Source organism: Leopardus geoffroyi, chromosome C2 (assembly GCF_018350155.1).
Source record: "Leopardus geoffroyi isolate Oge1 chromosome C2, O.geoffroyi_Oge1_pat1.0, whole genome shotgun sequence".
Classification (NCBI taxonomy): domain Eukaryota; kingdom Metazoa; phylum Chordata; class Mammalia; order Carnivora; family Felidae; genus Leopardus; species Leopardus geoffroyi.
This window is the reverse complement of record NC_059333.1, coordinates 72393151-72421046: the sequence shown is the minus strand read 5'-3', so window position 1 is coordinate 72421046 and position 27896 is coordinate 72393151. Positions and strand designations below refer to the sequence as shown.

General features: G+C 44.2%; 1 protein-coding gene across 2 annotated transcripts; it reads right to left on the bottom strand.

The window, feature by feature from the left end:
- Positions 1-48: 48 nt before the first annotated feature.
- NRROS (negative regulator of reactive oxygen species) lies at positions 49-27896 on the bottom strand. Of its 2 annotated transcripts, XM_045502470.1 has the most exons (3): positions 27686-27893; positions 6145-6265; positions 49-2274 (listed from the first exon to the last, which is right to left on the bottom strand). In XM_045502470.1, exons 2-3 carry the CDS (start codon positions 6250-6252, stop codon positions 304-306), a joined length of 2079 nt encoding a protein of 692 aa, XP_045358426.1. In that variant the 5' UTR covers positions 6253-6265; positions 27686-27893; the 3' UTR covers positions 49-303. The 2 variants fall into 2 exon arrangements, with proteins under 2 accessions (XP_045358426.1, XP_045358427.1); XM_045502471.1 differs by lacking the exon at positions 6145-6265 and having other exon boundaries at positions 27686-27896.

Here is a 27896-nt window from a genome sequence, read left to right as displayed (position 1 = left end):
AAGTGAAACTACCAAAAAACATTAAAGAAAGAAAAAACACAAGGCGAGTTTGATTTAAAAAATATTTATGAGACACGTGTTTTATTTTCACAGAACATCACTTAATAAATATTTTACCAGGATGATGAGGATGATTCACAACGATGGAAGAAGAACGTGGGGCAACTAAGGGCTGGAAACATTTTAAACTTTCACTTAAACCTCAATTCACTGGATTTGTTCTCTGCGTCAGGTCCGGAAATCTGGCAGAGAAAGGGTTCTTCCACGCACAGACCCCATTTCGAACCTTGGCACGTGGCCAGGTCAGTATATGGAAGACCAGTGGCAGCGGCTCTTGATGACCTGAAGCAGGGGCTTCTTGAAAGTGAGGAAGATGACAGTGCAGGCCACCAGCAGGGTGAGGCAGCTGGGAAGAATGAGCACGAGGTACAGCAGGCCCATGTCCACCCGCTCCCATTTGCAGTCCTGAGGCACACCTCCGGGCAGCTCAATCAGGCGAATGACCTTGGAGGAGAGGTTGCAAGTGACCATGGCCGAATCGGCAATGGCGTGCAGGCGCTGCAGGGACCCCCAGCCCTCCACCCCACAGCAGTCATATGGATTCTGACTGAGGTAGATGGTCCGCAGACTTCTCGTGAGCTGCTCAGACACGGCCCCCTGGGGAAGGGCTGTGAGCGAGTTTCGGCGGAGATCCAGGGTCTGCAGGGCCAGGCTGCCCCTGAACCGTGGGAAACTGGTCAAAGAATTCCCTGACAGATCCAAGTCTCTCAGATTCCCAAACCCAGAGAAGTCCAACTCCCTGAAGCTAGAACTGAGGCCCACATTCCTCAGAGACAGGACCTGTAACGTGGGAGCGATACCCCGGAGAGGGGCGACGGTCCCATTCAGAACCCCCCAGTTGCCAGACAGGTCTAAGTGGGTGAGGGCAGTCCCCTGGAACGAGCAGTCTTGTAATGCCCCCAGCCCGCAGCCCTTGAGAGAGAGGCTCCTCAAAGACGCCACGTTCCTAAAATCCACACAGCTTGGGGGGGCCGGCAGGTCCAAGCCAGCCGGCTGGGGACAAAGTGAGATCTGATTGTGGCTCATGTCAATTGTAGTGAGGTTACTGGCATCAGCAAAAAGGCCAGTGGGGATACCCATGAGCTGATTGGAGCTCAAGTTGAATGACCGGAGGCTCCTCAGGCAGCCAGGGAGCCCCGGGGCCAAGTGCAGCTCTGACAGCTGGTTCTGGCTCAGGTCCAGCTCTGTGAGCGCCCCTGGGGGCTCGTGCTCTCGGATGTGGAGCGTCATCAGGCAATTCTGGTTGAGGTTCAGGTGGGAGAGGGAAGGCATTTTCTTTAGGAAGCCATCAGGCAGGTATTGGAACTGGTTCTGGCTCATATCCAGGAAGTGTAGGTCCGCAAGGTCACTGGACGCAAACTCTTCCCAGAGGTTGACAGTGGTGATGTTGGTCACATTGCCATCCACAAGGAGGAACTGGGCCACCATCTCCCGCGGCGAAGAGGTGTTGTACAGGTCCCCGTAGAAGCCCATGTTGTTGTCCCGCAGCAGGAGCGTGTGCAACTTGCTGCACTGGGGCAAGAGTGGGAAAAAGAGCAGCTGATTGTGGGAGAGGTCCAGCGTCTCCAGCTCAAAGGCAGCCTCTCCCCCTGACGCCAGGAACCATTCCAGGACATTGTAGCTGACGTTGAGGAACCGTAGCTGTGTGAGGCTGAAGTCCACGATGCAAGGGAGGTTGTTATAGGCCAGGTTGAGGTGTCTCAGCTCAGTCAAGCCATCGAAAGCGCCACCCTCAATCTCAAAGATGTAGTTTCTCTGCAAATCCAGCTCCCTGAGGTGCCCCAGGCCCTCAAAGACAGAGTCGTCGAGCCTCATGATGGTGTTCCTCGCCAGGGACACAGCCTCCAGCGAAGAGAGGTTCTGGAGCATGAGGGCCACCATGTCTTCTGTCAGGGAGTTCCCTGACAAGTCCAGCCTCTGCAGAGCCTGCAGGTGGTGGAAGGCAGCCGCTGTCTCCTTGTAGTTCTCTGAGAGGGAGTTGTCGGGCAGCTCCAGGCTGCGCAGACGGGCCTGCCCTTGGAAGGCACCGCGGCCGATGCGCTCCAGGTGGCACCTGTGCAGACTGAGGCTCTCCAGGAGAGGGTAGTGCTGGAGGGAATGGTTCCACAGGATCTTAAGCGGGTTGGCATCCAGGATGAGCATCTGGGAGTAGGGAGGGAGATCGCTGGGCACTGATGCAAGGTTCTGCCCTCGGCAATTGGCTACTCCATCAACCTAGGATCAGACAGACACTGGTCAGCAGGGAGGAGGGCCTCCGAGGCAGACAAGTTTATGTACAGAAATGTGACTCATTCACTTGACTTTTACCACAGCTTCTGAGAGTGACTCTAGAGATCATAATTAAAAAAAAAAAAAAAAAGGGGGGGCTAGGAAAATGTGGAACAAAAGGGAACTTTTCTTTGTTCTTAACCTTCGCATTGAAACAGTCAGCTAAGAGCTGAGTTCCAGGCCTCACTTAAAACACACCTCACGTCAGAGAAAATCTGAGCACCTGTGTCGTGGGTTCTGCGTGGTGACAACTGTGCTTGCAGTTTGGTTTCGACTGTGAGAAGGACTGAGGACCAGGGCTGTCTGCCGGTTTGAATCCGGGTTTGAATCCCACCTCTGCCATTCGTTTCCTACACGACCTTGGGCAAGTAGCTTAACCTAAGTCTGTTATTTCCTCTGAAAAAACGGAGATGCAGATAGAGAGTAGCTAGCCCAGAGGATTGCAGTGAGATTAGGTGAGAGGCTGCACAGAGCCTGACACACAGCAAACACCATTAATGTAAACAGTCGCTATTGTATTGTTACCGCTATTACCCTAACACCTGTGTGTCCAACAGGGTTAGCACAAAACAACCAACATGCTGTGGCATCTTCATGTCACCCAAAGGAGTTTTGCCTGGGACGCTCCTCTACATTCTGGGTTGATAAATATTACAGCTTAAAAGGACTTTAGTCCTCAACATCTCCCTGAATTGTACAGAGAAGTGGGGTCTGCAGAGAAGCGAAGAGCCAGTGGCATTGCAGGGACAGGAGTCCAGAACTTCTAATGCCCAAGTCAGTGCTCTTCCTGGATGTGTTCTACCACAGCTGTGCAACATAAGGAGGCAGGATGGATGGGACGACCCTGTTCTCATGGCAGAGGTCACGCAGGCCTTAGGATGCTTTAACGCATCCCAATGTTCTACAAGACTGGCAAAAACAATCAGTCACAGGGTGTCAGGTGTCCAGGAAAAAAGTTTTAAGTGATCAGATAGAAGAATAATGACATTCCTTTCCCAGGATTGGTCAGTAGGACAAAGTCAATGATTGTTGAAAAAAAAGTTTTTTAATGAGCCCATACTCCGCAAACTGTCCAGTGATCTACTTTTACCACCTTTGATAATGTGTATAGACATAGCGTCTTGGCAATAAAAATACATTTGAGGGGCGCCTGGGTGGCGCAGTCGGTTAAGCGTCCGACTTCAGCCAGGTCACGATTTCGCGGTCCGTGAGTTCGGTCCGTGAGTTCGAGCCCCGCGTCAGGCTCTGGGCTGATGGCTCAGAGCCTGGAGCCTGTTTCCGATTCTGTGTCTCCCTCTCTCTCTGCCCCTCCCCCCGTTCATGCTCTGTCTCTCTCTGTCCCAAAAATAAATAAACGTTGAAAAAAAAATTAAAATAAAAAAAATAAAAATACATTTGATCACATCCTGTTATATAACTCTATATCAGTTTGTTGCATGAATAGCACGGTGGCTAAAGGCAAGAGTTCTAGGGTCAGTCCAGTTTGGTTCTGCTTTTTATCAAATGGGTGACTTTGGGCTGGTTACCTGACCAGTCAGGACCTTCATTACTCCACCTGTAACATGGAAATTATACTTGTAATTTTCTCATAGGGGCTTTTTTTTGCCTTGTGATTGTTTATGTAAAAACACTTAATACACAACCCGGCACATAAGTGCTTAATAAATGTTAGCTATAATGATTAGCAAGATCTGATTAATTAATCTCTGTTGTTGCATGTTTGAGTTGTTTTTAATTTCCAGATGAACGTCAGAGTGAATTTGCCAACTTCCTTTCACACTTCCCCTCCCCTCAAAAATCTTTGGAATTTTGACAGGGATTACATTACAATTATGGGTTAATTGGGAGATAACTGACATCTTTACAAAATTGAATCCCTCCATGCAGAAACAAGGTGCATTTCTTTATTTGTGTAAGTGTTGGTCTCCCCCTGACAGGGACTCTCTGGAGAATGTTGTGGTGAGGGGCTTTCCTCAAGACACGAGACCCTGTCTCACCACAGCTGCTGTAAGCATGGGCTCAACCTCTGCAATTCCCTGTGGCCCCACCAAGAGCTGCGAAAGGACGACGTGGCTGTCAGAGCCCAAGAAAATCTCACCATGTCCACTTTATGATAACACGTGGCTTAGGCAAGGCAGGGCACCAGAGATAGCTGGACCCTCAAACTCTCAGCCTTCCAAGAGCCATGGGTGATCCACTCTTTGAACCCCCTGGCAGCTGACCCCTGCTCTTGCCCACCAGGCTGGAGACGGTCAGACAGGCAGTCTAGCCTGAACCCTGAAAGGCTATCAAAGAACTCATACTTTCTGATTCCCTCTTGATTTAGCTACTGTGAAGTTATTAACCTTTAAATGTTGTTTTTAAATATTTATTTATTTATTTTGAGAGAGAGAGCGAGCTGTCAGCACGAAGCCCGATGTGGGGCTCAATCCCATGAACCATGAGATCATGACCTGAGCCGAAAATCAAGATTTAGATGCTTCACCAGCTGAGCCACCCAGGCGGCCCTGAAGTTAATTTTTAATAGCCTCTGTAAGGAATTAATGGAAGTCTGTAGTAACAGAGACTAACAACAATAATGACAGATAAAACGCATAGCTCTTAGTACAAACGAGGCCCTGTTCTGAGTGCTTTATATACACTAGCTCATTTAATCATCATAGCAATGCAGTGTTATGGTATTATTGGTTGGTGCCACTATTCTATATTTTACAGATGAGGAAACTGAGACACAGAGTGCCCCCCCCCCCCACCAATGTCACCAGCTAGCAAGCTGGGATTTAAATTTTTTTTTAATGTTTATTTACTTTTGAGAGAGACACAGAGAGACAGAGCACGAGCAGGGGAGGGGCAGAGAGAGAGGGAGACACCGAATCTCAAGCAGGCTCCAGGCTCTGAGCTGTTAGCGCAGAGCCCATCATGGGGCTCGAACCCACAAACTGTGAGATCACCACCTGAACTGAAGTCAGACGCTTAACCGACTTAGCCACCCAGGTGCCCCAAGCTGGGATTTAAACCTGGTCTGGCTCATAACCCCCACTCTGTACTAGAGTATACTACAGCATAGTGGTCAGAGGTTACTAAAGGTGGTTAAGAACCATGACCAACTGGGTTTTTTAAATTTATCAGCTTTAAGAATACAATTCAGATTGTAGGTATTAACCCCGACATCCAATTTGTCTTTCTAGTACCTACTATATAATAGGACTCAAGGAATGTTTATGAAATATATGTTTCTCAAGCAGACTTTTGACTTATAGGCTAGGAGGAAAATTTCCAGAAATGTGCCCAGTTGTTATGAGCCAGGTCTGTTTCCAGATAGAGGCTGAAAGCCCTGGAGAGGGTAAACTGTAAAAGCTCAGATATCCACTCCCTTGATCGTCTTCAGCCTGAATGTGATCAAGAATGTTGCTCTGCAGTACAGCTGTTGGAGCATTTGCTATTGGCTCATATACAAGCTCTGAGTCAGGGATTATCCAATTTTACTACACCCTACTCAGGGATTCTGATACCATTAGTAGAGCTCAATCATCCAGATTTTTAACAGGGTGCTCCTGTTTCAGGTGACTAACCTGTGCCTGTCTCTGGGGCCTCCTGGCTTCAGCAGGTATGAGGAAGATGGGCAGGGACTGCCTGGTCTTTCTCAGGTGTCATCTGAACCTTTGGTTAAGGAGCAGCTTGCACATGGCTTCATGCTAGGCAGCTACAGAGTGATTCAGACTCTTTCATTCCCTGCCCTCTTTGACTGACAATACATCAGTCTTCCAATAGACCAGACCTTGTCAGGACAAAACCAACAGACACTGGAAAACTCACCAACTCGCAGCCCCCTTGGGAAGCTGCCGTGGCCATTCCACTTTGATTCCTCCATTCCACTGTCAAGAAGTGAAAACCCAGGCACAGCCAGAGCGGCAGTAACTCCATCTCAAGTGCAGCACTGTGGACAGAGGGCAAGGAAGAAGTGAGTAAGAGAAGGACATCCCAGAGGGCTGCTTTGCACTCTTGGTAGAAGGAGCCAGTTCCCAGCTATGTCTGGTCTTAGAGGCCCACAGCTATCAGGAGGTGGAAACCCACAGATCATTCAAATACCTCAAGTTAGCCAACGCTTTCAACCTTTCACTACAACTGTTGACAAGAACTTATTTTTGTTTTGCCTCTACCACTTGATGGACAGGTGGCTGAATACTGAAACTTCTAAAAGCCCACCAACAGAAGAGAGAGGCAAAGGACTTGAGGAACCGGATCTCAGGTCACCCAAAGTTTGCCACATTTTGTAGTTCTGTTGAAGTTTTCCTCCCAAAGCTCAAATCTGCCTGATGCATTGTCTGAACTCAGTAAATATTTGCTGCATGAATGAATGAATGAATGAACAAAAGAATGGTGAACTGGGACTGAAATACTAATTGTAGCTTCTGGTCCTGTAGAGTTACTAATTGCTGTGTTGACATGAGGCTTTTAGGAGGGTAGGTCTCATTGGTTTTGACTCATTTGAATACAACCTTTTGCAAAAAAGGACTTTGATAGTTTGCCTGAATAAGAGAAAAAAACTAAGGGGCCAATGAAAAGTAATCTTCAGGTATAATAAGGATTATTGATGAGGTGTGGTTGCCAGCCCTCTTACCTGGCCAGTGAACACAGGACAGGAACCATGAGAAGGCTTAAAATTATACATATACCAATATAATTTTAGAACTAAGCAAAACCATAATGGAAATATATTATATTCTCTGCCATTGCATTTTTACAGGAGAACATTCAAAGACCCAGAGACACTAAGGGCTTATTTAAGGTTCCAGATCAACTTAGTAGCAGGGCTGAGAGCAGCCCCCACCGAGGTCCCCTTCCCTGAGCTCCAGGATGAGTAACCAGCATAATTTCTCTCCCTGAGGGTGCTGTTGAACTGACTGCCCTCCTATTGGGAGGGCTTATAGCCCAGTGACATTCCTTTCTCAGCTCTGCTTCCTCACAAACAGATGCAAGTGCCTGGCCCCAGGATTTCTTCTGCTCCATCCTCTCCTTGACATCTCCCCAGAAGGGACCACAGGGCCTGCTCCCTAGGCTTCTCCTAGGCCAGCAGCACCAGCACTGAAATGAACCTCCTCACCCATTCCATGGGACCCACAGACCTTTCTGCCTCACACACCCAGGCCATCTTGGGCCCCTTCCTCTTCCTCTTTCTTTGAATAAGTTTACACATCTCTGAGGCTAACTTTAACTTCATGGTCAGATTTTAATACTCACCAGTGAAAACAGACTAACAGAAAAGCAAAGCGAAACCAGGTAAATCAACTTTAACCTTCACATCAGGTCAGGTCAGCGCTCCTTACCACAAAGGGAACCTCCAATTGAGAATTCATCAGTATTTGCTGGACACTGGGAATCCCCTTCCCGGCCCTCCTTCCATTTCTGCACCTGTGCAGGAAGTACTACCTCATGGCCTGTACAGGGCACAGATGGCAGAAGCAGAGCCATATGGGCTTTGTCCTTAGGATCTGCACAGGACACACACACACACACACACACACACACACACACACACCAACCTTGGGATCACTGCCCAACTGGAAATAAGGCTGCCAGACTTAGCAAATTACGAGATGCCATTTGAATGTAAGATAAACAATAAATAACTTTTTAGTGCAAATATGTCCCATGCAATATTTGGCACATACTTACACTAAAGAAATTCATTGTTTACCTGACATTCAAATTTCACTGGGTGTCCTATATTTTATTGAAAACAGACAGGGAAATGGAAACCAAGGACTTTCCCCACTGCCTTCCTCCCTCACCCCCTCTGTCAGGCTTGGGATGGTACATGCTGCTGTGACAATGACCCTTCTAGAACAGCCATTTCAATTTATACTGAAATGCCAAATCTAGATATGTACAGGGAAAGATTGTGATTTCTTCAGGGAGAATATAATTCTTTAGACTGGAATGTTAGATAGGCCCGAAGTCATGCTCTGAGCATAATTTTAATTTCTGGGTCAATGAGAAAATTTTTGCAAATTTAAAATATATTTTCTCCTTCCTCCTAAAATCAGCCAACCAGCCCAGAAAAACTACTGTTGTTCCCTCTGGGCAACTCCTTCTTTCATGAGGCAGCATGGAAAAATTATCAGATTTAGAGCCAGACAGACCAGGGTTTGAATTCTGGCTCCAGGATTTGTTTTTCAATTCATATAAAGTCTCCAAGCAGACTTCATATAAAGCCTCCAAGCAATTCATATAAAGTCTCCAAGACTCTGATATCCATAAAATGGGGATAATAATAACTATTCAGAGTTTTTATGAGATCAACCAGTATATGTGAAAGTGCTTCATTAACTGTGAAAGTAGTTAATGACATAATTATTATTTATGAGTTTCAAACACCATTGAGCTGGTTGAGTGGCTGTTACGTGTCATCTCCAAGGTAATTCAAGTTACACAAAGAAGGGCAAAGAATGAAAAATCTGGATGTAAGAATGAATATATCATTACACCAACTGGTGTGTGAAAGGTATGCAGGAAGATTGCATTAAAAATTCTATGTTAATAAATTCCAGAACAAGGCTAATTCCAGTAACAGAAGACTATGCTGGTTGAGAGCTGTTTGTCCTCAGATAGATGCCTTACCCTGCTCTGTATCATAGGGAACTGACTTCTGAAGCCTATTTCCCAAGCTCTGGGTGTCAGCTGGCCTCCAGCTGGTTTGGTCAATGGGAGGAACTATGGGAAGTTAGACAGCAGAAGGAGGACTGAATCTTTCCATCTCTCCCTGCCTTGGACTGAGAAGTCCTTGAGCTTCTATTGGTGACTCCTAGACTCTAGTAACACCATCCTTTCCCTATATTATCCTTCCCCTACTAGGGAAGATCATAGCTTCCTGAAATTGCTAACCTCTGGGTTGATTGTCTATTTGCTGGTTAGCTTCTTAGCCTCTTCATGTGTAGCCAATTTCCCGCACTAAATTTTCTCTTTAACAAATAATCTGGGTGTTTCTGTTTCCTGGTTGGACCCTGGCAGATACAATGATGTTAGTGAGAATGGCTTTGGATCAGTCCTAAACAAAAAAGGTATATAGTGACCCTGAAAAGAATAAAAGGGTTTTTATTCTTCCTCAATCAGTCAGGTTGAGAAAAACTATTCCAAGAGTATGCAGAAGGATTCCTCAGAGCCATGGAGCTGCAAAGACTACAAGATGAGTTTGGATAGCAAATCTCACTGGAAATCTCATTAACCCTCTGCTGTGTGCACAGGATTGCTTCCCCTCCTCACAATTAACCTTAGTTGGGTGAGCTATAAGAGAGCATCTAAGCTTGTGGCAAATAAGTTACTGTCCCACTTCACTCCAATCTCTCTGGCATCTTCTAGAAAATACATCCATTTTTTAAGCCAAATCACTTCAACTACATTTTGGGTAGAGAAAGGGAAGTGAAAGGAAAATAATTATAATGGAGGACACACGAGTGTGGCATTAATACTTTAAAAAAAATTTTAATGTTTATTTTTGAGAGAGAGAGAGGGAGAGAGAGAGAGCGCAAGTGAGGGAGGGCAGAGAGAGAGGGAGACACAGAATCCGAAGTAGGCTCCAGGCTCTGAGCTGTCAGCATAGAGGCCGACACGGGGCTCCAACTCGCGAACTGTGAGATGATAACCTGAGCCAAAGTCAGAAGCTTAACCAACTGAGCTACCCAGGCGCCCTTTGAAATTAATAATTTAAATGAGGTAACCTGGAACCTCCCCTCACTATAATTAAAAGGTCCTGGATTCATGGTTTCCATTTCATGGACTATGACCACTGAGGAGCCACAGAGGAACTGGAGCCATAAGAAACTGCAAATCATTCCCTAAGTAGGGTCTGAATAAGTATGACGTCTCCTGGTCTGGGTGACCACTGGGAAACTCCCCTATATGAAAGCTGAGATCCTGACATGAGAGGCAGATGGCATTAACAGACTCAGCTCGTATCTTCTTAAGCCAGGTAACAAAATTGAAGAGTTCCTTCTCAGTGTAGAGACAAAAAATGGTAAGTCCTGTTCTCTTCTATATAGAATCTACAATCCTACATTCTTTTATTCAGTTAATAATTTCTTTTTTTTTTTTTTAATTTTTTTCAACGTTTATTTATTTTTGGGACAGAGAGAGACAGAGCATGAACGGGGGAGGGGCAGAGAGAGAGGGAGACACAGAATCGGAAACAGGCTCCAGGCTCTGAGCCATCAGCCCAGAGCCTGACGCGGGGCTCGAACTCACGGACCGCGAGATCGTGACCTGGCTGAAGTCGGTCGCTTAACCGACTGCGCCACCCAAGCGCCCCATATTCAGTTAATAATTTCTATAAGGTCTCTCTATGTCTTATCCAGTCACGGTTTCCCTGATCATGGCTAATGCCAGAGGTTGTCAGCTTCTAATCAGTGAAAAGCTTTCAAAGACAAGGCACTATTGACTCAGGTGCTAGCAGGACCTAAGAACTGTACTGTGTCTGTAACATATTTGAGTTGGAGATATTGAAATTATAAATCCTACCCTTCTGTTAGAGTGAAGTCCTCGTAGTATTGAATTTACATTTCTTCTTTATCTTCTAACTATTCTGTTTGTGTCCAGTCATCACAAACTTCTCTTAGAAGTCCTTGAAATATCAGGACCTCCGATGCTTAACGGCATCCCCTATGCAACCAATGGTCTTGAGACTATGCATTCTAATTGGTTATCATGGAAAACTGTGATTCAACCCACATCAATCCCATGTACATACAGTGTTCCTTTTTTTAAAAAAAGTTTCTTTATTTATTTTAAGTAATCTCTGTGCCAAATGTGGGGCTCAAACTTACGACCCTGAAATCAAGAGTCTCGTGCTCTTCTGACTGAGCCAGCCAGGCTACCCTACACAGTGTTCCTTTTCAGGCAGAAATACAATATGGCTTTTTGTCTATTTTTTCTCTGTTCATACCTAGTATGAACATAAATAAGTGGTGAAAACCGATCCACTTCACAAAAACAACATGAATCGAGACCGTATTCTACAGCAAGAGAACACGAACAGTGAGGAAGAAGAATGCACATCAGCTGTAAAAGTTCCTCCTTGTTTTAGAAAGTGTGCTTGTTTGCTTTTTCTATTTCCACAAGGTAGGAGGGAAAAGGTCCTGCTTCACTGAGCCAAGTAAGGTCAAAGAAGACTGAGTAGGTGGCCCTGTGGGCTGAAAGGGGTGGGAACATTTACTCCTTTTGGACAGGGTGTCCTGATCCTGCCAGCAGCAGCTTGACTGTATGCTGGGTGAGCGCTTTCCATATCCATCCCTGTGACCACATCAGTTCTGGGCTCAGGACGGCTTTCGTGGAAGAAGGTGGCGGCATGCAGGCCAACGAATGGCTTCAGCAAGGGCATGTGTGGGAGATTGCTTGCTTTTACGAAGGACAGAAGGAGAGGGTGAGTGAAATCTTTTGACTGGTCTCTGCTTCTGGAAGTCCTGAAATTTCCATGTCCCTGTCCTCACAAAAATCAAAATCATCCAGGGGTGCAGCAGCACACTTAGTATTATTAGACCCCCCTAACACTTAAACATATATGTACACTGCTTGTTTTCCAAATGCATGTCATTTTTCCTGTATTAATCAAAAAAAAAAATAAAACTTTTTTTTTTAAGTGTTATTAATTTCAAGTAGCTTTCTGTCATGATGTAACGTCTTAACCAGCTGGGAGTGAAACACAACCACAAGTAAAGGCTAATCTACAGGTATTTTTGTCCATAAAAAGATCTCCTCGTCCGAAAAGTTTGGGAATGCTAAGGAGTAACCCTGACATGAATGTGGGAGAGCTCCGCTTCATTTTCAGGCAAGGATGCTGGATTTCTAACATTCAGGGGCACCCCGAATATCACCTCACTCCCACACTCTCACCTCCCCACCTCCCGTCACCGCTGCTACTCTAGCCGCTGCCCCCAGAGCTGCGACTGCACACTGCGCGCTCTTTGCTAAAGGCGCGATCAGTCAGTGTTAAGAATGTGATACATACATTAGCATGTCATTGAGAATTTCCTCCTCAAAGTAATCAAATAGCTGAAAATGCTTTAAAGAAAGAGGACTTTGGAGAAAGATGGTAACTCTCAGAGGTACCGGTCTCAGAAACAAATATTTATAGACTGGCCTGAGGGGAGGAAATCTCTAGAGGCAGAGCGTGGGGTGTGAATGTGTGGCGTTGACACCCTTGAAGAAAGGTACAGTTGCTAGCTAGAGGGTTCCACAGGAAGGGAGTCTGCCTTTGTTTAAAAAGAAAAGAGCAAATCCCACCTGGGATCCTGGGAGACAGGGAAGGGCAGCTGGTCACACACCACAGAGAATAGATAATAAAAAACAGAAACACCAGTCTGTGAACACTTCAAATCATTCCTACTACCAAGAAGTATTTGAAAGCCCCAGGCAAACAGCTTTGGTCTCTTTGATCGTAGCAAAAAATTGAAGTGACTTGAGCCCTCACCAAATGTTCAAACTTAGCATCTCCCGTAGTGAGAATACCTGACACTCTGAGCCTCCAGATGTGGCACCCTGGGAAACACAGAGCCCCATCTTGGCAGTACGCTTGCCAAAAATGTTTGCCCTGGACCCAGTCATGAGGGGACAATCAGACAGATCCAGGCTATACATCATCCTATAAGACAACTGGCTTGGGCCCTTCAAAGAAGTCAAAGTCTTGAAACAGAAAGAAAGGCAGTGGAGGTGTGGCGCCTGGGTGGCATCCGACTTCAGCTCAGATCATGATCTCACAGTGGGTGAGTTCAAGCCCCGCACTGGGCTCTGTGCTGACAGCTCAGAGCCTGGAGCCTGCTTCAGATTCTGTGTCTCTGTCTCTCTCTACCCCTCCCCCTGCTTGTGATCTGTCTGTCTGTCTGTCTCTCTCTCTCTCAAAAATAAATAAACATTAAAAAAACTTTTTTAATTAAAAAAAAAAAGGCAGTGGAGGAGAAAAGGGGGAGGTCTGATTACCAGTGAGTAAGAAGCTTAATGGGCTTCTGGGTGGCTCAGTCGGTTAAGCATCCATTCGTGATTTTGGCTCAGGTCATGATCTTGCAGTTCGTGAGGCTGAGCCCCACGTCGGGGTCTGCGCTGGCAGTGTGGAACCTGCTTGGGATTCTCTTTCCCTCTCTCTCTGCCTTCCCCCTCTCACGCTTTCTCAGTCTCTCAAAATAAATAAACATAAAAAAAAAAAGAAGCATAATAACCAAGTGTAATGCATGTACCTTGAGTGGATTTTGGATTTTTAAAAATCTCTAAAAGAAAAATTTGAGACAAGTGAGGTAATATGTGTGCTGAATAATGTGCTTTCCAATGGTATTATGTACAAATGATATTATCGAATTATTGCTGATTTTCTTAGGTGCGGTGATGATTTTTTGGTCATGTAGGAAAGTACTCTTATTCTTGGGAAATGCACGCTGAAGTATTTAGGGGTGAAGTTTCATGACGTCTACAACTTATATAACCTACTTTCAAATGGCCTGAGAGAGAAAGAGAGAGAAAGGGAGAGAGAGAGGAAGGAAGAAAATTAAAGAAAATATTACCAACTGATAAATTTAGCATGATACTTTCTTTTAACCTTCCAGTGAGTTTGAAATTTTTCAAAATAAAAATTAATAGGGAAAATGAAATAAATGTTGGGGTTTCTAAAGGCAGAGGGGGAATTATGGTAATTTTCTGTCCCAGCATTTTCTGGAACATATATTTTTCAAATATTCTTCTCAGAAAGGTGTTCAGAAAACATTTGTTAAGTTAAAAATGCACATACACATCAACCTTAAAGATATCCTGAAAATTGGAACATTTGACATTCAAATGAGAGCTTCCAGGCTGCTTCTCTCCTATCTGAAAAGAGCCCTAGAGTGGTAGATCACGTGTTCTGACCTGATGTACTAATATAACTTCCACTGTCCAGGCCGATAGCTCTGTCCACCACACCTACAGTCCCTCTGGCGAGGCAGCCCTCAAGGGAGACACATGACCTCACCACCATCTCTACCTATCCCTCCACCTCCACCTCCAACAAGCTAATAGAATCTTGGGGAAGCATCTGACCAGAGGAGGTCAATCCTTACATGCAGCCAGCACCCTATGAGTGATCCCAACGCAGAGACAAGGGAGACAATTAGGTCATTGGCAGTGGAAATTGGAACTAAAAGCCACAGAGAGAAGGTAGAATTGAATTTTTGAGGGATCTTGCTGTGAGGAAGCAGAAGCTATGGGTCAGATGACAAGGTGTGTGAACAGAAAAGAATGAAAACAGTCAACATTCATCTCAACAGAGATCAGAGAAGGGAGGATAGGAAGAATGACAGGAGGATGGGCCCTCCAGGCTGGGTGGTGAGAATGGGCTCTGAGGCCGCCTCTAGGGTTCCTGATGGTTCTCTGCAGGGTCAGATCCATTTCCAACCTCCATGTTTTCTCATGATAGTACCCCGCAACACCCCTCAAAGGCTGGCCCTACTGTTGCATCTTGCCAACAAAAAGGAGCCAACTAAAATAGGACTTGCTCTTTAATAAGTTTTAAACCCAAAGGACAAAACTGGACAATAGATGCATGCAAGGTTCATGATGCTACCTGAAAATTAGAGACAGTGGCTGAAATCTGAAAGCTAGCAATATATTTTTCCAAGTGCAATCTATAGGCAAGACTTATCAAGGAAAAGGAAAACCGAAGAGCAAAAATTTGTTGGGAAACAAGACAGTAGTCTTAAACTATCTCTCTACAGATTCCTTACTAATTTTGCAAAGGTGAAAATAACAGTTTTATGGTGGAGATCCAGTTAAATGTGTGGATTTTGATTACGTTTATGTAAGAGGCTATCCTTATACTTAGAAAATATACACTATATTATTTAGAAGTAAAGGGGCACCCAGTTAAATGTCTGGATTTTGATTACATTTATGTAAGAGACTATCCTTATACTTAGAAAAAAACCCACTATATTATTTAGAAGTAAAGGGGCATAATGTCTGCAACATTATTCTCAAATCATTCAGAAATATGTATGTATATATATATATATATATATATATTTAATAAATAGAGGGAAAGAAAACAAATATGACAAAATGTTTAACAATTGGTAAACAGAGGTGAAGAATTTATGGGCATTCTTTTAGTTGTGTTGCAATTTTTCTGTAAGTTAGAAATGGTTTCAAAGGTAAAAGTTATGGGGGCACCTGGGTGGCTTGGTCGGTTAAGCGTCTGACTATTGATTTCGGCTGACAGTGTGGAGCCTGCTTGGGAGTCTCTCTCTGCCCCTCCCCCACTTGCATGCTCCTGCATGCACGTGTGCTCTCTTTGTCTGTCTCAAAATAAATAAATAAACTTAAAGCTAAAAGTTATGAAAAATTAACACATAAAAACACAAATGGTTTTTAAAAGTGCACTCTAGGGGCACCTGGGTGGCTCAGTCAGTTGAGTGACCAACTCTTGATTTCTGCTTAGGTCATGATCTCACAGTTAATGGGATCCAGCCTCCAGTTGGGTTCTGCACTGACAGCATAGTGTTGACTTGGGATTCTCTCTCTCTCTCTGTCCCTCCCCCACTCTCTTTCAAAATAAATTTTTTAAAAAGTGCACTCCAAAACTAATTAGATTCTTGTTACAGGAAAACTGACTTATTTTGAGTACTGACAAATCATCATGTTAGATGACTGTAGACATTATTTCTTCTTGATAAGAATCTGCACATAAAACTAACTTGATTTGCAAGACTTTTGCTTGGAGAAATTGTACTGACACCAAGCAAATGGTTTAGCAAGATATATTTATTGCTTAAAATGTAGTCTGGAAAAGGAAAGAAGAAAGGGAAGGAAGGAAGGAAAAAAGAAAGAAAAGCAAGAATGACATTTTGGCTCAAACTTTATGTTGGTTTTTTGTTGTTGTTTTGATTTGTTTGAGATTTTATTTTCAAGTAATCTCTACATCCAATGTGGGGCTCAAACTCATAACCTCAAGATTAAGAGTCGCATGCTCTAACTGACTAAGCCAGCCAGGTGCCCCATTGATTCAAACTTTAAATTCAAGATGAGAAGGCGGGGGGTGTGGGGGGGGGGGAGTCCTTCTGATTGAGGCAATAAGTAAGTAAGTTAATGAATAAATAAATAAATAAATAAGCAAACAAACACATAAATTCAAGATAAAAACTATTCAACTTTTGAATAGTGAGTTTGGATTACTTTGATAACTAGCTATCAAACTAAACATGTCTAAAAAAGGTTTAAAGATACTCTGTGCTCTCTTTTCCTGCAAATAAGCCACAGATATACTTTAAAAATTGAGACATAATTCACATACTATGTAATTCACCAATGGTTTTTAGTATATTCGCAGCGTTGTGCAACCATCACCATTGTCTAATTCCAGAACATTTGCAACACCCCAAAATGAGACCCTGTATTCATTAGCAGTCACTTCCCCCTCCCTTGGCAAACACTAGTCTACTTTCCATTTCTGTGCATTTGTACATTCTGGATGTTTTATGTATATTGAATCATACAATGTGTGTCTGTCTTCTCTCACTTATAATAATGCTTTCGAAGTTCATCCATGTTGCAGCACATATTAATCGGTATTTCCTTCCTTTTTATGGCTGAATAATATTCACTGTCCGGACAAACTTGCCACATTCATTTATGAATTCATTAGCTGATGAACATTTGAATTGTTACCACCATTTGGCTATTATGAATAATGCATCTGTGAACATTCATGTACAAGTCTTTGTGTGGCCATGTTTTCAATTCTCTTGCCTATACATACTGGGAATGAAATTGCTGGGTCAGACTGTAATTCTGTTTGACGTTGAAGAACTGCCAGACTGTTTTCCAGTTTCTGCACACTTTATATTCCCACCAGCAGGGCAGGAGTGTTCCATTTCCTTCTCGTGCTCATCAACACTGGTTATTTTCTGTCGTTTGTATTCCGGCCATCCTAGTAGGTGTGAGGTGGCCTCTTTGTGATTTTGACTTGCATTTCCCCAATGGCTAATGATGTTGAACAGTCACATGCCTTTATTGACTTAGTTCTATATCTTTGGATAAATGTCCAAACAGTGGACTTTTAAATCCAAAGATTTTTTAAAATTTGGTTTTGGTATTATATGTGAAAGAAAATAAAGAAGAGTCATAAAAGTGAAGAACCAGCTGTAATCTTTGGTTGAATTAGTACATTCCTATATTTTGCATAGAATCAATGTTCAGATGGTGAACACATCTAAAAAAGAATTTGCATACTGAGGATTGGGGCAACATGGCATTTAGAACTGTGATGTGTGAATTCAGACCTCACAATTTGCTTCTCTGGCTTTCTCTCTTAGTAATGAACTTGTTAAAACATCGGCAACACAATAGCTTTTGAGTCCCCATCACCCCCAGCATCGTCTTAGACCCTAAAGGTGGGAGGGAAAATTGGCACACTTTTTCTGAAGGACAATTTTACAAAATTTATCAAAGATGTTGACACGTAGATTATTTTTGATCCAATCATTCCCCTCTTAGGGGTTTATCCTAAGGAATTATAATGTACGCAAAGATATTTTTACTGAGATATTCAGTGAGATATTAGTGATAATATTTTAAAAAGTGGAAACCATCTATAAGTCCAACAATGAAAGGATTGGCTAAATACATTATGATACAACTATATGATAGGAATAATGTGCTACAATTAAAAATGTTTCAGTGGCAATATATTTAGCGACATGGAAAGATGGTCATAATAAAATATTAAGAAAAAAAGGAAGATGCAAAACAGAATGTATGGTATAATCCTAAGTGTGCTAAAGGAATCTGCACTCATGTGCATGGAAAATACTTGAAAGGGTACACAGCTGAATCTCAACAGTGGAGAGAACTGCACCTAATATTTACTTTTTCCACATCTGTATTTTTGTTTCTTAGTGTTTTCTAATTTTCCAACAATCAACTTCAATTACTATATCCAGACAAGTTTTTTTTAAGTTTATTTATTTATTTTGAGAGAGAGAGAGAGAGAGACAGCAGGGAGGGGCAGAGAGAGAGAATCCCCAAGCAGCGCGGAGCCCAATGCAGGGCTCGAACTCACAAGCCACAAGATCATGACGTAAGCCAAAGTCGGACACTTAACCAACTGAGCCACCCAGGTGCCCCAAGACAAGTTTTAAAAGAATAGAATCGATATACTATTAATTGAAATTAAAAAATATATGTTATAATCAGAGCCTAACAAATATCACAAAAATAGAGAATTTCTTATAGGTGCTTAAAATTGAAATTATTGTAAGTGTGCTTAAAGGGATATTTGGAGTTAATGGAGGAAAAATATCATTGACTAATAACTAAAATAACTAAGTTGTTTTATAGAAATTCTTTTTCTTTTTTAGGGCCTCAGGGATTTAGATTTTGGGCTGTGTGTTCTTAGTCCAGCTTCTAGAAAGGTGACTGTAAGGGTGAAGAAAGAGTCCAGGCTAAGGGGACAAATGGAACAGGTTCAAAGCCTGGCTCTGACCTTCAGTACATCACTCAATTTCTTGCCTCGATTTCCTCCCCAGTAAAATGGGAATCATAATGCCTGTGTGGTAGGGTTGCTACTGTATTAAGGTAAGTTTTAAAAGAAGGTTCAAAAATAGTCTTTGTCATCTTTAACGTGTCATCCTTGGCAGGTAATCAACCTGCCTGTGGCATTAAACACACCCAAGGTGGGAGCTCACTGCTTTGTAAGCAGCTGGTCGTGCAAATACCGCTTGCATTTGCTTCCAGAACTCGGATCCCACTTCTAGAACCCGTGATCCCCTGCACAAATAAGCGAGGAGTACCATTTGAATTTGTTAGAATGCTCCTTGGATGTGTGGCCCCAAGAATTTATGTGAGAAAGGACAGTTCTGTTGCACGTGACTCTTCTGCCACGTGCATGTTCGTTCAAATCTAGTAATTGACTTTTTTTTTTTTTTCTTCAGGAGAATTGTAGCATTTCTGAAGGAACTACCCTCCAGTATTTTAGAGATGAGAACACTCAGGCCAGAGAGATGGGATGATATGGACAAGGTGCCACAGGGAACACCGTGCAGTGGTTTCCAAGCACTGGTTTAAAATACAGATAGATCTCTTGTTTGCACCACAGCCTAGCACACGTGATCAGCCAAGCTTTACCCACTTTCGGGGGAAGAGTCTTCATCTGGGAATGGCTTAGGTTCTGTCTCTGCCTGGAGGGAGGCTGGAGGCCACAGCAGCTTTTCTTCTCTTGGGCTCTACCTATAACCAATTCCTGGCAGCCGGTGTGGAGGGAATGCTGCTTAAACACTATCCTGCCCGACTTTGTGGCCTCAGGGCTACAAATGAGTCAGCCGGCTTCCCTATGTGGTCAGGGTCAGCCCTTTAGAACCAATGGAGGTCAGTTCGCTCTGTCCTGTTCCATGACCACAGGTTTTAAATGCAAATATGCTCCCACTGGGGCCATAACACCTTGCTCTTACACGGCTAGTGGTAGTGGGCATGTGTTGTCACCTTCGTTTAGGAGAGACCCACATAATCTCTGTGGACAGGAACCCTACCAACAATGCATTAGTTTCAAACTTGTCATTTCCTTTCAATATCACAGGTTTCTCTCTCACACTCCAATGTGGTCATAGGTGACAATAATACCTGCCTTGCTGACCTCACAGGGTTGTTTCAAGACCGAATGAGAGAATGTGTGTGAAGAACTTTGTCAATATAAGGAAATGTTGCAGACTTCATTAGTAAGACAAGGTCATGTCAGAATTAAACGCAGAATTCCTCTGTGCAAACAGGGAGCTCATACTGATATAAATAAAACAGAAGAGTGGCAGTACCTTCTCCCATCCGTCTGAGCTGTGGAGTGTGGATCTGGAGATGTTCGGAAGAGGAGAGACCACCCAAAGTCTGTGGGAGACTACAGGCAGGGAAGGGGTTATAGGTGAGAACCAAGGCTTATGGCCCAGAGTGGAACTATATTGCCTCCGCCCCTCCAACCTTGGTTCCCTTGAAAAAGAGCACAACTGAGGAAAGAAATGATGTAGATTCCGGACAACTGACCAGCTCAACAGGGTGGTATTCAAGCTGTCAAATTGCTTCCCAGGCTCTCAATTGCGATAGCTAATGTTTATTGAGGGTTCACCTTGGGATAAGTGCTATGCCAGGTGCTTTACATATAATAATCCTCACAAAATCCTAGCAGATAAATGCTATCATCTTCATTTCATACATGGTAAACTGAGGCTCACAAAGGTTCAGGCCATATAGTTAGAGAATGTCAGAGCTGCGATTCAAACCTAGTCTGTGAATCCAGCAAAATTCAACCCAATGCCACAAGCCCCAGCCACCCGGGATACTTGCTATCCATGACTAAATTGTATATTTTCGCACACTGTTTCCTTTGTGGGAAAGATCCTTTTTCTGGCCTTCTCCAGCTGCCAAACTCCTATTCATCCTTCAAGGCCCAGTGCATATGTCACCTCCTCATCTCATTCTAATAGTTCAGTTGAGCAATGATCCAATGATCCATATAACATAATAATATATCATAGAGTTACAGCTCTTATTGAAGTTTTTTGATATTTTTGTTATTTGATTTTTATGTTTATGAAAAGTAAAATGAGCAGTTAACCAGGTATTGTGAGTAATTTGACATTTCCTCAATATTTTATTGTGAAAATTTTTACCACACAGCAAAGTTGAAAGAATTTGACAGTGATTGCTGGTATACCCATCACATAGATTGTGCTATTAACATTTTACTATATTTGTTTTTATCACATAGCTATCGATCTACCTATCCTTCTATCCAGCCTTCAATCCACCTTATTTTTTTTAAGATCTTTTGTTTTTTTAACTTTTGAGAGAGAGAGACAGAGAGAGAGAGAGAGATGGAGAGAGCACAAGCGAGAGGCAAAGAGAAAGGGAGACAGAGAATCCCAAACAGGCTCCCCACTGCCAGCACAGAACCCGACATGGCCCTGGCACTCACAAGTTGTGAGATGATGACCCGAGCTGAAACCAAGAATCATATGCTTAACTGACTGAGCCACCTAGGAGCTCAAGTCGTCTCATTTTTTGATGCATTTATAAATGGACTGCAGTCAGGGTGCCTAGGTGGCTCAGTGGGTTAAGCGTCCGACTCTTGATTGCAGCTCAGGTCATGATGTCATGGTTTGTGAGTTCGAGCCCTGCATTGGGCTCTGTGCTGACAGTGCAGAGCCTGCTTGGGATCCTCTCTCTTCCTCTCTCTGTCCCTCCCCTGTGCTCTCTCAATAAGTAAATAAATAAATAAATAAACTTTTAAAAAAGATATAGATTGCAGTCATCAGTATACTTCCCCCTAAAAACTTTAGAATGCATATCAAGCGATTTAACAAAAAATGAAGCTACTACTTGTTCAACCTTATAGATCAATCTAATTAATTTAATCGAGATTGCAAAGTTGGCTATTTGGAGAAAAGTTTGTCTTGTTAAAAAAAAAAAAAGATTTGACAATCACTGCTTTAGAGTCCTCAGAATTAGGAGGAAAGCTGTCTACACTGCAGTGTAAATGACTGATATCCCTTTAATACACTGCTCTTTAATGGATATCTTACACTTCACAGCTCTTTACACGGATATGCTCTTTAATACAAGGCTCTTTTATATCGGTAATGATGAAATATAATAAAGTTTTCATGGTGTAGGTTCAGGACGGTAGGGGAGATGATTTTGTCTTTCTCAAAATCCCTCAAATTGCACTGACAAGGTGGCTGCCTGTTCTAAGGCTGATTTTTTTTTCACTACAACTTATTTGAATTCACAGAGGAATGGGAGTAATGTGATTTTAAGAGAAGAAATCCCCTCTGCCAAAAATAACAATGATTTTTAAAATAATACTCTTCTCAAGTTTATCTATTTTGAGAAAGAGTGCATCCGCAAGCGGGGGAGGAGCAAAAAGAGAGGGAGAGGGAATCCCAAGCAGGCTCCATAATGTCAGCATGGAGCCCCATGCAGGGCTCAAACTCACAGACGGTGAGATCATGACCTGAGCCGAAACCAAGACCTTCACTGAATAAACAACCTAGGTGCCCAATACCAATGATTCTTAGGGGATTCTTGGATAAAGCCAAAACAATTGGATTATAACTTAACACTATTGAATAATAATAGCAATAACAGCATGAAGTTGCAAAGTCTTCTTGCCGACCTTGGATCTCGTTTAGTACTTCACAACAGTTCTATAAAATAGGCGTTGCTGTCTCCATTTTCACTGTGGTAAAATACCCATATAAGCTACCATTTTAAACCTTTTTGAGTGTACAATTCAGTAGCATTAAATATATTCACTTTGCCATGCGATCACACCATAATCCTTCTCCAGACCTATCCAGCATCCCAAATGGAAACTCGGTACCCACTTAACAGGAACTCTCTATTCCCCCTCCCCTCAGTTCCTGGTAACCACAGTTCTTTCTTTTTTCTTTTTCTTTTTTTAAAAATTTTTAAAGTTTATTTATGAGAGACAGAGACAGCATGAGTGGAGGAGGGGCAGAGAGAGAGGGAGATACAGAACCTGAAGGAGGCTCTAGGCTCTGAGCTGTCAATACAGAACCAGACACGGGGCTTGAACTCACAAACCGTGAGATCATGACCTGAGCCGAAGTCAGATGCTTAACCGACTGAGCCACGCAGGTACTCCCACAGTCCTTTCTTTATATATACATTTGCCTATCCTAGGTACCTTGTGTAAGTGGAATCATGTAATATCTGCCCTTTTGTGCCTGGCTTATTTCATTTAGCATCAGGTTTCTAGTCCCTCCATGTCATAGCATGTATGAGAATGTCATTCCTTTTTATAGCTGAATAATATTCCATTGTATGTATAGATCACATTTTGTTTATCCATTCACCCATCAACGGACATTTGGGTTATTTCCACCTTTTGGCCACTGTGAATAAGACTTCTATGAATACTGGAATGAAAATCTATGTTCAAGTCCCTGCTTATTATCTCCATTTTATAGATAAGAAGTCCAAGGCTCAGAAAGACCCAAATCAATTGTTCAACAAGCCAAAACCGAAATTCTGGCCCAGGTAGGAGGTGCTGGATGTGCACCTGCCTGGGACGAATATATGTTGAGTGAATGTTCACCTGGGTTGCACAGGTTTGTATTTGTTGGCAAATAGGTATCCCATGAGCCTGGCCCCTCTCTTGGAACTGCCAGGCCCCACCATGATCGAGCAGCCAGGGAGGTTAACACCTGACCCAACATGGGCCCCAGGATTCTGCTTCTAATGACAATGTCCATTCCGATTGGTCAGTGCCTCTGCCATGCAGTGTTTGATATTCTGAATAGTAAGTACCCCTGAGTGTTCATGGGGCCATGGTCTTCTGTGGGTAACCTGTCAATGCCATGAAGTGTAACTATGACAAAGGTGAAGGCCTTTACAGGTTTGCAAAAGGAGCTACAAAGCCTGGGAAAAACCTGGGAATTTAGAAGGAAACAAGAAGCCAGTATTACTAAATATAATGGAAGCTTCAGTTCAGGGATTGGGGAAAGTCTGGAGAACCTAGAACAAGAGAAAGGCCATCAGGAGAGTCCCATGAGGAGGTCTACAGCTGTCAACCTAGACAGTGATAAGGAGACCATTAGCGTGTCTGAAAGCTGAAGGAGGTGACCCAGGGCCAACCCAGGAAAGACCTGAGGGAGAGAGCTCAGCCTTGGCATCTGGTAGGACCCCCAAGGAGACATTGGAAAGGCAGGAGAGACCCAAGGGACCATAGCTGGTCTAGACGAGGAGTAACAACAGGAAGGACCAGAAGGAACCAGTGTCCAGCCTGACGTCTAGAAAGCAGTGACATGAAGTTACTGGAGAACATGATGTGCACATCAAGATGAGCCCCTGCCGGCACTGTGGGTGCTGGGCTGCCTCAGACATTTAGGTCCTGCTTGAGAAGACAGAGCCCCAAGGTAAAAAGGTAAAAGGACAGAGTCAAGGTAAAAAGACAGAGCCCCAAGTGCTATCTTCTGTGGAGAAATCCCCTCCTGATTCTTTTTTTTTCTTGGAGGTGGCAGCAGAAAGTTTCTTGGGGCACACAGCTAGCACCTGACTACAGCGACCTTCTGGGTTGGGGCTGGATGTGGGGCATCCCTGTGTCCTCACAGGGCTTTGTGGCCACATTCAGCCCATCATAGGCACTAGCTCTGCTCCTTATGCCTACCTCGCTGGTGAGAACACGACAGGGTTCTACTTCCTCCTTTATTCCCTTTGTTGGTCTGAAATCACTCATGCATTAGAGCAAGAAGATACATGTGCTTTGGTGTCAGCACCTGACTCCATTTGCTCTGGAAATCAGTTGGTTTTTCCTACCCACACTCATTTCTCCTTCTGGTAACATCTCCTCAATTCCCCTTTGAGGAAACCACTCTTCCTTTTTCTTCCTTTTTTATTTTGTTGCTTTTTAATTGTAAAATACTCATATCCTAAAATTTACCATCTTAACCATTTTTATTTTTATTTATTATTTTTTTTAATGTTTATTCATCGGGTGGGGAGGGACAGAGAGAGGGAGGCACAGAATCTGAAGCAGGCTCCAGGCTTTGAGCTATCAGCACAGAGTCTAATGCGGGGCTCGAACCCATGAACTGGGAGATTATGACCTGAGCTGAAGTTGGACGCTCAACTGACTGAGCCACCCAGGCGCCCCATTAACCATTTTTAAACGTAAAACTCAATAGTGTTAAGTACATTTCCATTGTCATGCAACAAACCCCCTTCCTTTCTTAAGAAGCCCACATTTGGGGGCGCCTGGGTGGCGCAGTCGGTTAAGCATCCGACTTCAGCCAGGTCACGATCTCGCGGTCCGGGAGTTCGAGCCCCGCGTCAGGCTCTGGGCTGATGGCTCAGAGCCTGGAGCCTGTTTCCGATTCTGTGTCTCCCTCTCTCTCTGTCCCTCCCCTGTTCATGCTCTGTCTCTCTCTGTCCCAAAAATAAATAAACGTTGAAAAAAAAAAAAAAAAAAAGAAGCCCACATTTGTTTGGGTTTGACCTCAATCCCTGGCTCCAAGGAGGGGCCTATGCACGAGGCCTCAGACCAGGCCCATCAGAGCCCCCTATTTCCCTAACCACAGTGATGGGTTTACATTGGGTACATCACAGATGACAAGCCCATGACAATCAAGAGAAGGACTCTTGTTAGAACTATTGGGAAACAGGCTTTCTGTTCCTGCCTTCAGATGCCAAACTTGTGGGAACTAAGCTTGGAGCTGCAGTTCTTTGAATTCATGGAGGAATGGGATCATCTTTGCCACCAACTTTAGGACCTGCCTAATAACAGGAAAAGGCAAAGCTGGCAGTGTTTGAGCACCTGGACCCACCCATGCCTGAAGCTATTTCACACAGGCTTTTTGGTTATTTGAAACAATATTTTTTTTTTTTTCCCCTGAAGCCAGGCTGAGTTAGGTTTTTGTCATTTCTAACTAAAAGACCCCTGAACTCAGGTTTACAGTTGCTTGTGAAGCTTGACAAGATCCAAGTGCCAGTGTCCTTTTTCCCTCTCCTCTCCTCTCTGAGCTTTCAGAGATCATCCCCTCACCTAGCCCAGAAGCCCCTACACATTGAGCACATGACATTTTATCAGTGATGTTGCGAAGAATAGTTTGAGGGGTGGGAAATGAGTATAATAGAGGAGTTCTATCAAAGGCAAAAAAGATTCGTCACTAATATCCAGGCATGTCAGTAAGCATCGCTGAGCATATAGCATGTCCTGAGCAAGATAAGGTTTTTCAGCCATGGTTGAAAGCCCACTGTCCCCTAACTTCTGTGGTTATAATGTGGGTCTGAGGATAGCGTGAGGTACATCTAGTTGTCCATCCAAGAGTCTAGTTTACACTTTGTGGTGTGGATGCACACTGCAGTCAGAATGAAAATTGTAACGGGTACTGGCATCACTCTTCTGTGAGGAAGAAACAAGCCAGCGACAGAGGTCAGTGCATTCCTAAAAAGGCCTCAGGCCAAAGCCCCCAGGCCCTGCCTTCTGTTTGGGAAGTCCCTGCTCTTGAATGAATGGTTTAAGCACTATGTGGGATCAGGTTTATATGGGTTTTCATGAAGTTCCTATAGAACTAGACGAAGCCCCACTAGATGAAGCACCCTCTTTGTGAAACAGACTTTTGTTTTGTTTTCTTTTAACCTAAAGGCAATAATCAAGGTTTTGTTTTGTTCTATTTTTTTTTTTCTTGGCCCACGATTTTCTAATCACCCCTAGGAACTCTCAGACATACATGTACAAACCTATGGGGTGTGTAAGAAAAATAAATAAGTCTCAGGGCTATAAAACCCAGCAAACCATCAGCGTCTACTGCAGCACAGCCAGTAGGTGAAGGGGGCACAACATGGGGGCTCGCAGGGCCGGCTCTAGGTACCGAATGTTTCTGCCATCAGACTCCAATAGGCTGCACCCATCAGGGAAGAAACCTCCAGTGGGGTCCCCTGGAAGTGCACCACTCAGGACCAGCCCTCTCCAGGGGCTCCATTCTTAAGATCCTGCTCAGCCTCCTATAGTTCCAGCCATAGCTGGGCACGTGGCCACCTTCTCTCTGGGGTAAAGCCTGGTCAGTGGCTCCTTACTTATGACAGCTCCTAAGTGCACAGGGATACAAGCTGAACCTCTATAATCTGGCCCACATGGATAGGCCACCAGGGCTACTACAGAAGAGCACTGGACAAGGGGCCAGAAGAGCCTGGGGTCTAGGTTCCCTCTGATACTTACTAGCTGTGGGTCCGAGTAACAACACCCTGTAGAATTTCCCAAGGACAAAAACTCTGGGGAATGGGCTTTGCCTGTCTTATTCAAGTTCTATCCCCAATACCTTGAAGGCACCGACACATGTAAGACATCCATAAATATGTGTCGCTGTAAATGAGTCTCGGTGCCTTCATCTATGAAATGGTGATTCTCAATCCACGTCGTGGGACAGGAAAGGAGATCCGTCCAAGCACTCAGCATGCTGAGTGTTCACAGTAGAGTCTTATCACCTCCTCCAGTCACTCAGCCCAGGAAGGGAGCATTAGTGTTCCCATTTCACAGATGAAGAAACTGAGGCTCAAGTGTTCTCCCCAGAGAGCCAGGACTCAAACCCCCAAAGGAGGAATCCGAAGCCTTCATTGCTTTCACTGCACCACACCACCTTTTTGGGCTGTAAGTGCTCCCAGAGGGAGGTTTCTCCACCTACCCGGAGCTGTGGCCCCCAAACCGAGCACAAAAGCGGTGGCGTTTGGATGCAGCAAGCCACAACTTCCCCGTCAGTCCCGAGCCACGGACGCTGACCTCCTACCACCCAGCCGCGCGCCAGCTTGCCCACCCTAGCAGGGCCGTCCCGCAGGAAATACTCACGGCTCCCGCAGGCCCAGGCGGCTCCGCGGGGCGCATCCTCTCCCGGGGCTTCGGACTCCTCGAGAGCAGCCGAACGCGGGGCTGGGCTGCCTCCTCTCCCTGGGGCATCAGATTATTTTAGCACTTGCGGAAGGAACGGACGGAAACTGAAGTCACATGGAGAGCAAGCAGCTCAGCGACTCAGCACTCGCAAGAGCAGGCATCTTAGAGG

What these genes read in the sequence shown, in the direction of transcription:
- NRROS (XM_045502471.1), bottom strand. Translation starts at nt 27,793, where the DNA reads ATGCCCCAGGGAGAGGAGGCAGCCCAGCCCCGCGTTCGGCTGCTCTCG. An exon ending in CGCCTGGGCCTGCGGGAGCC is followed by an intron (nt 2,275 to 27,685) that starts GTGAGTATTTCC and finishes GTCTGATCCTAG; the next exon opens with GTTGATGGAGTAGCCAATTG.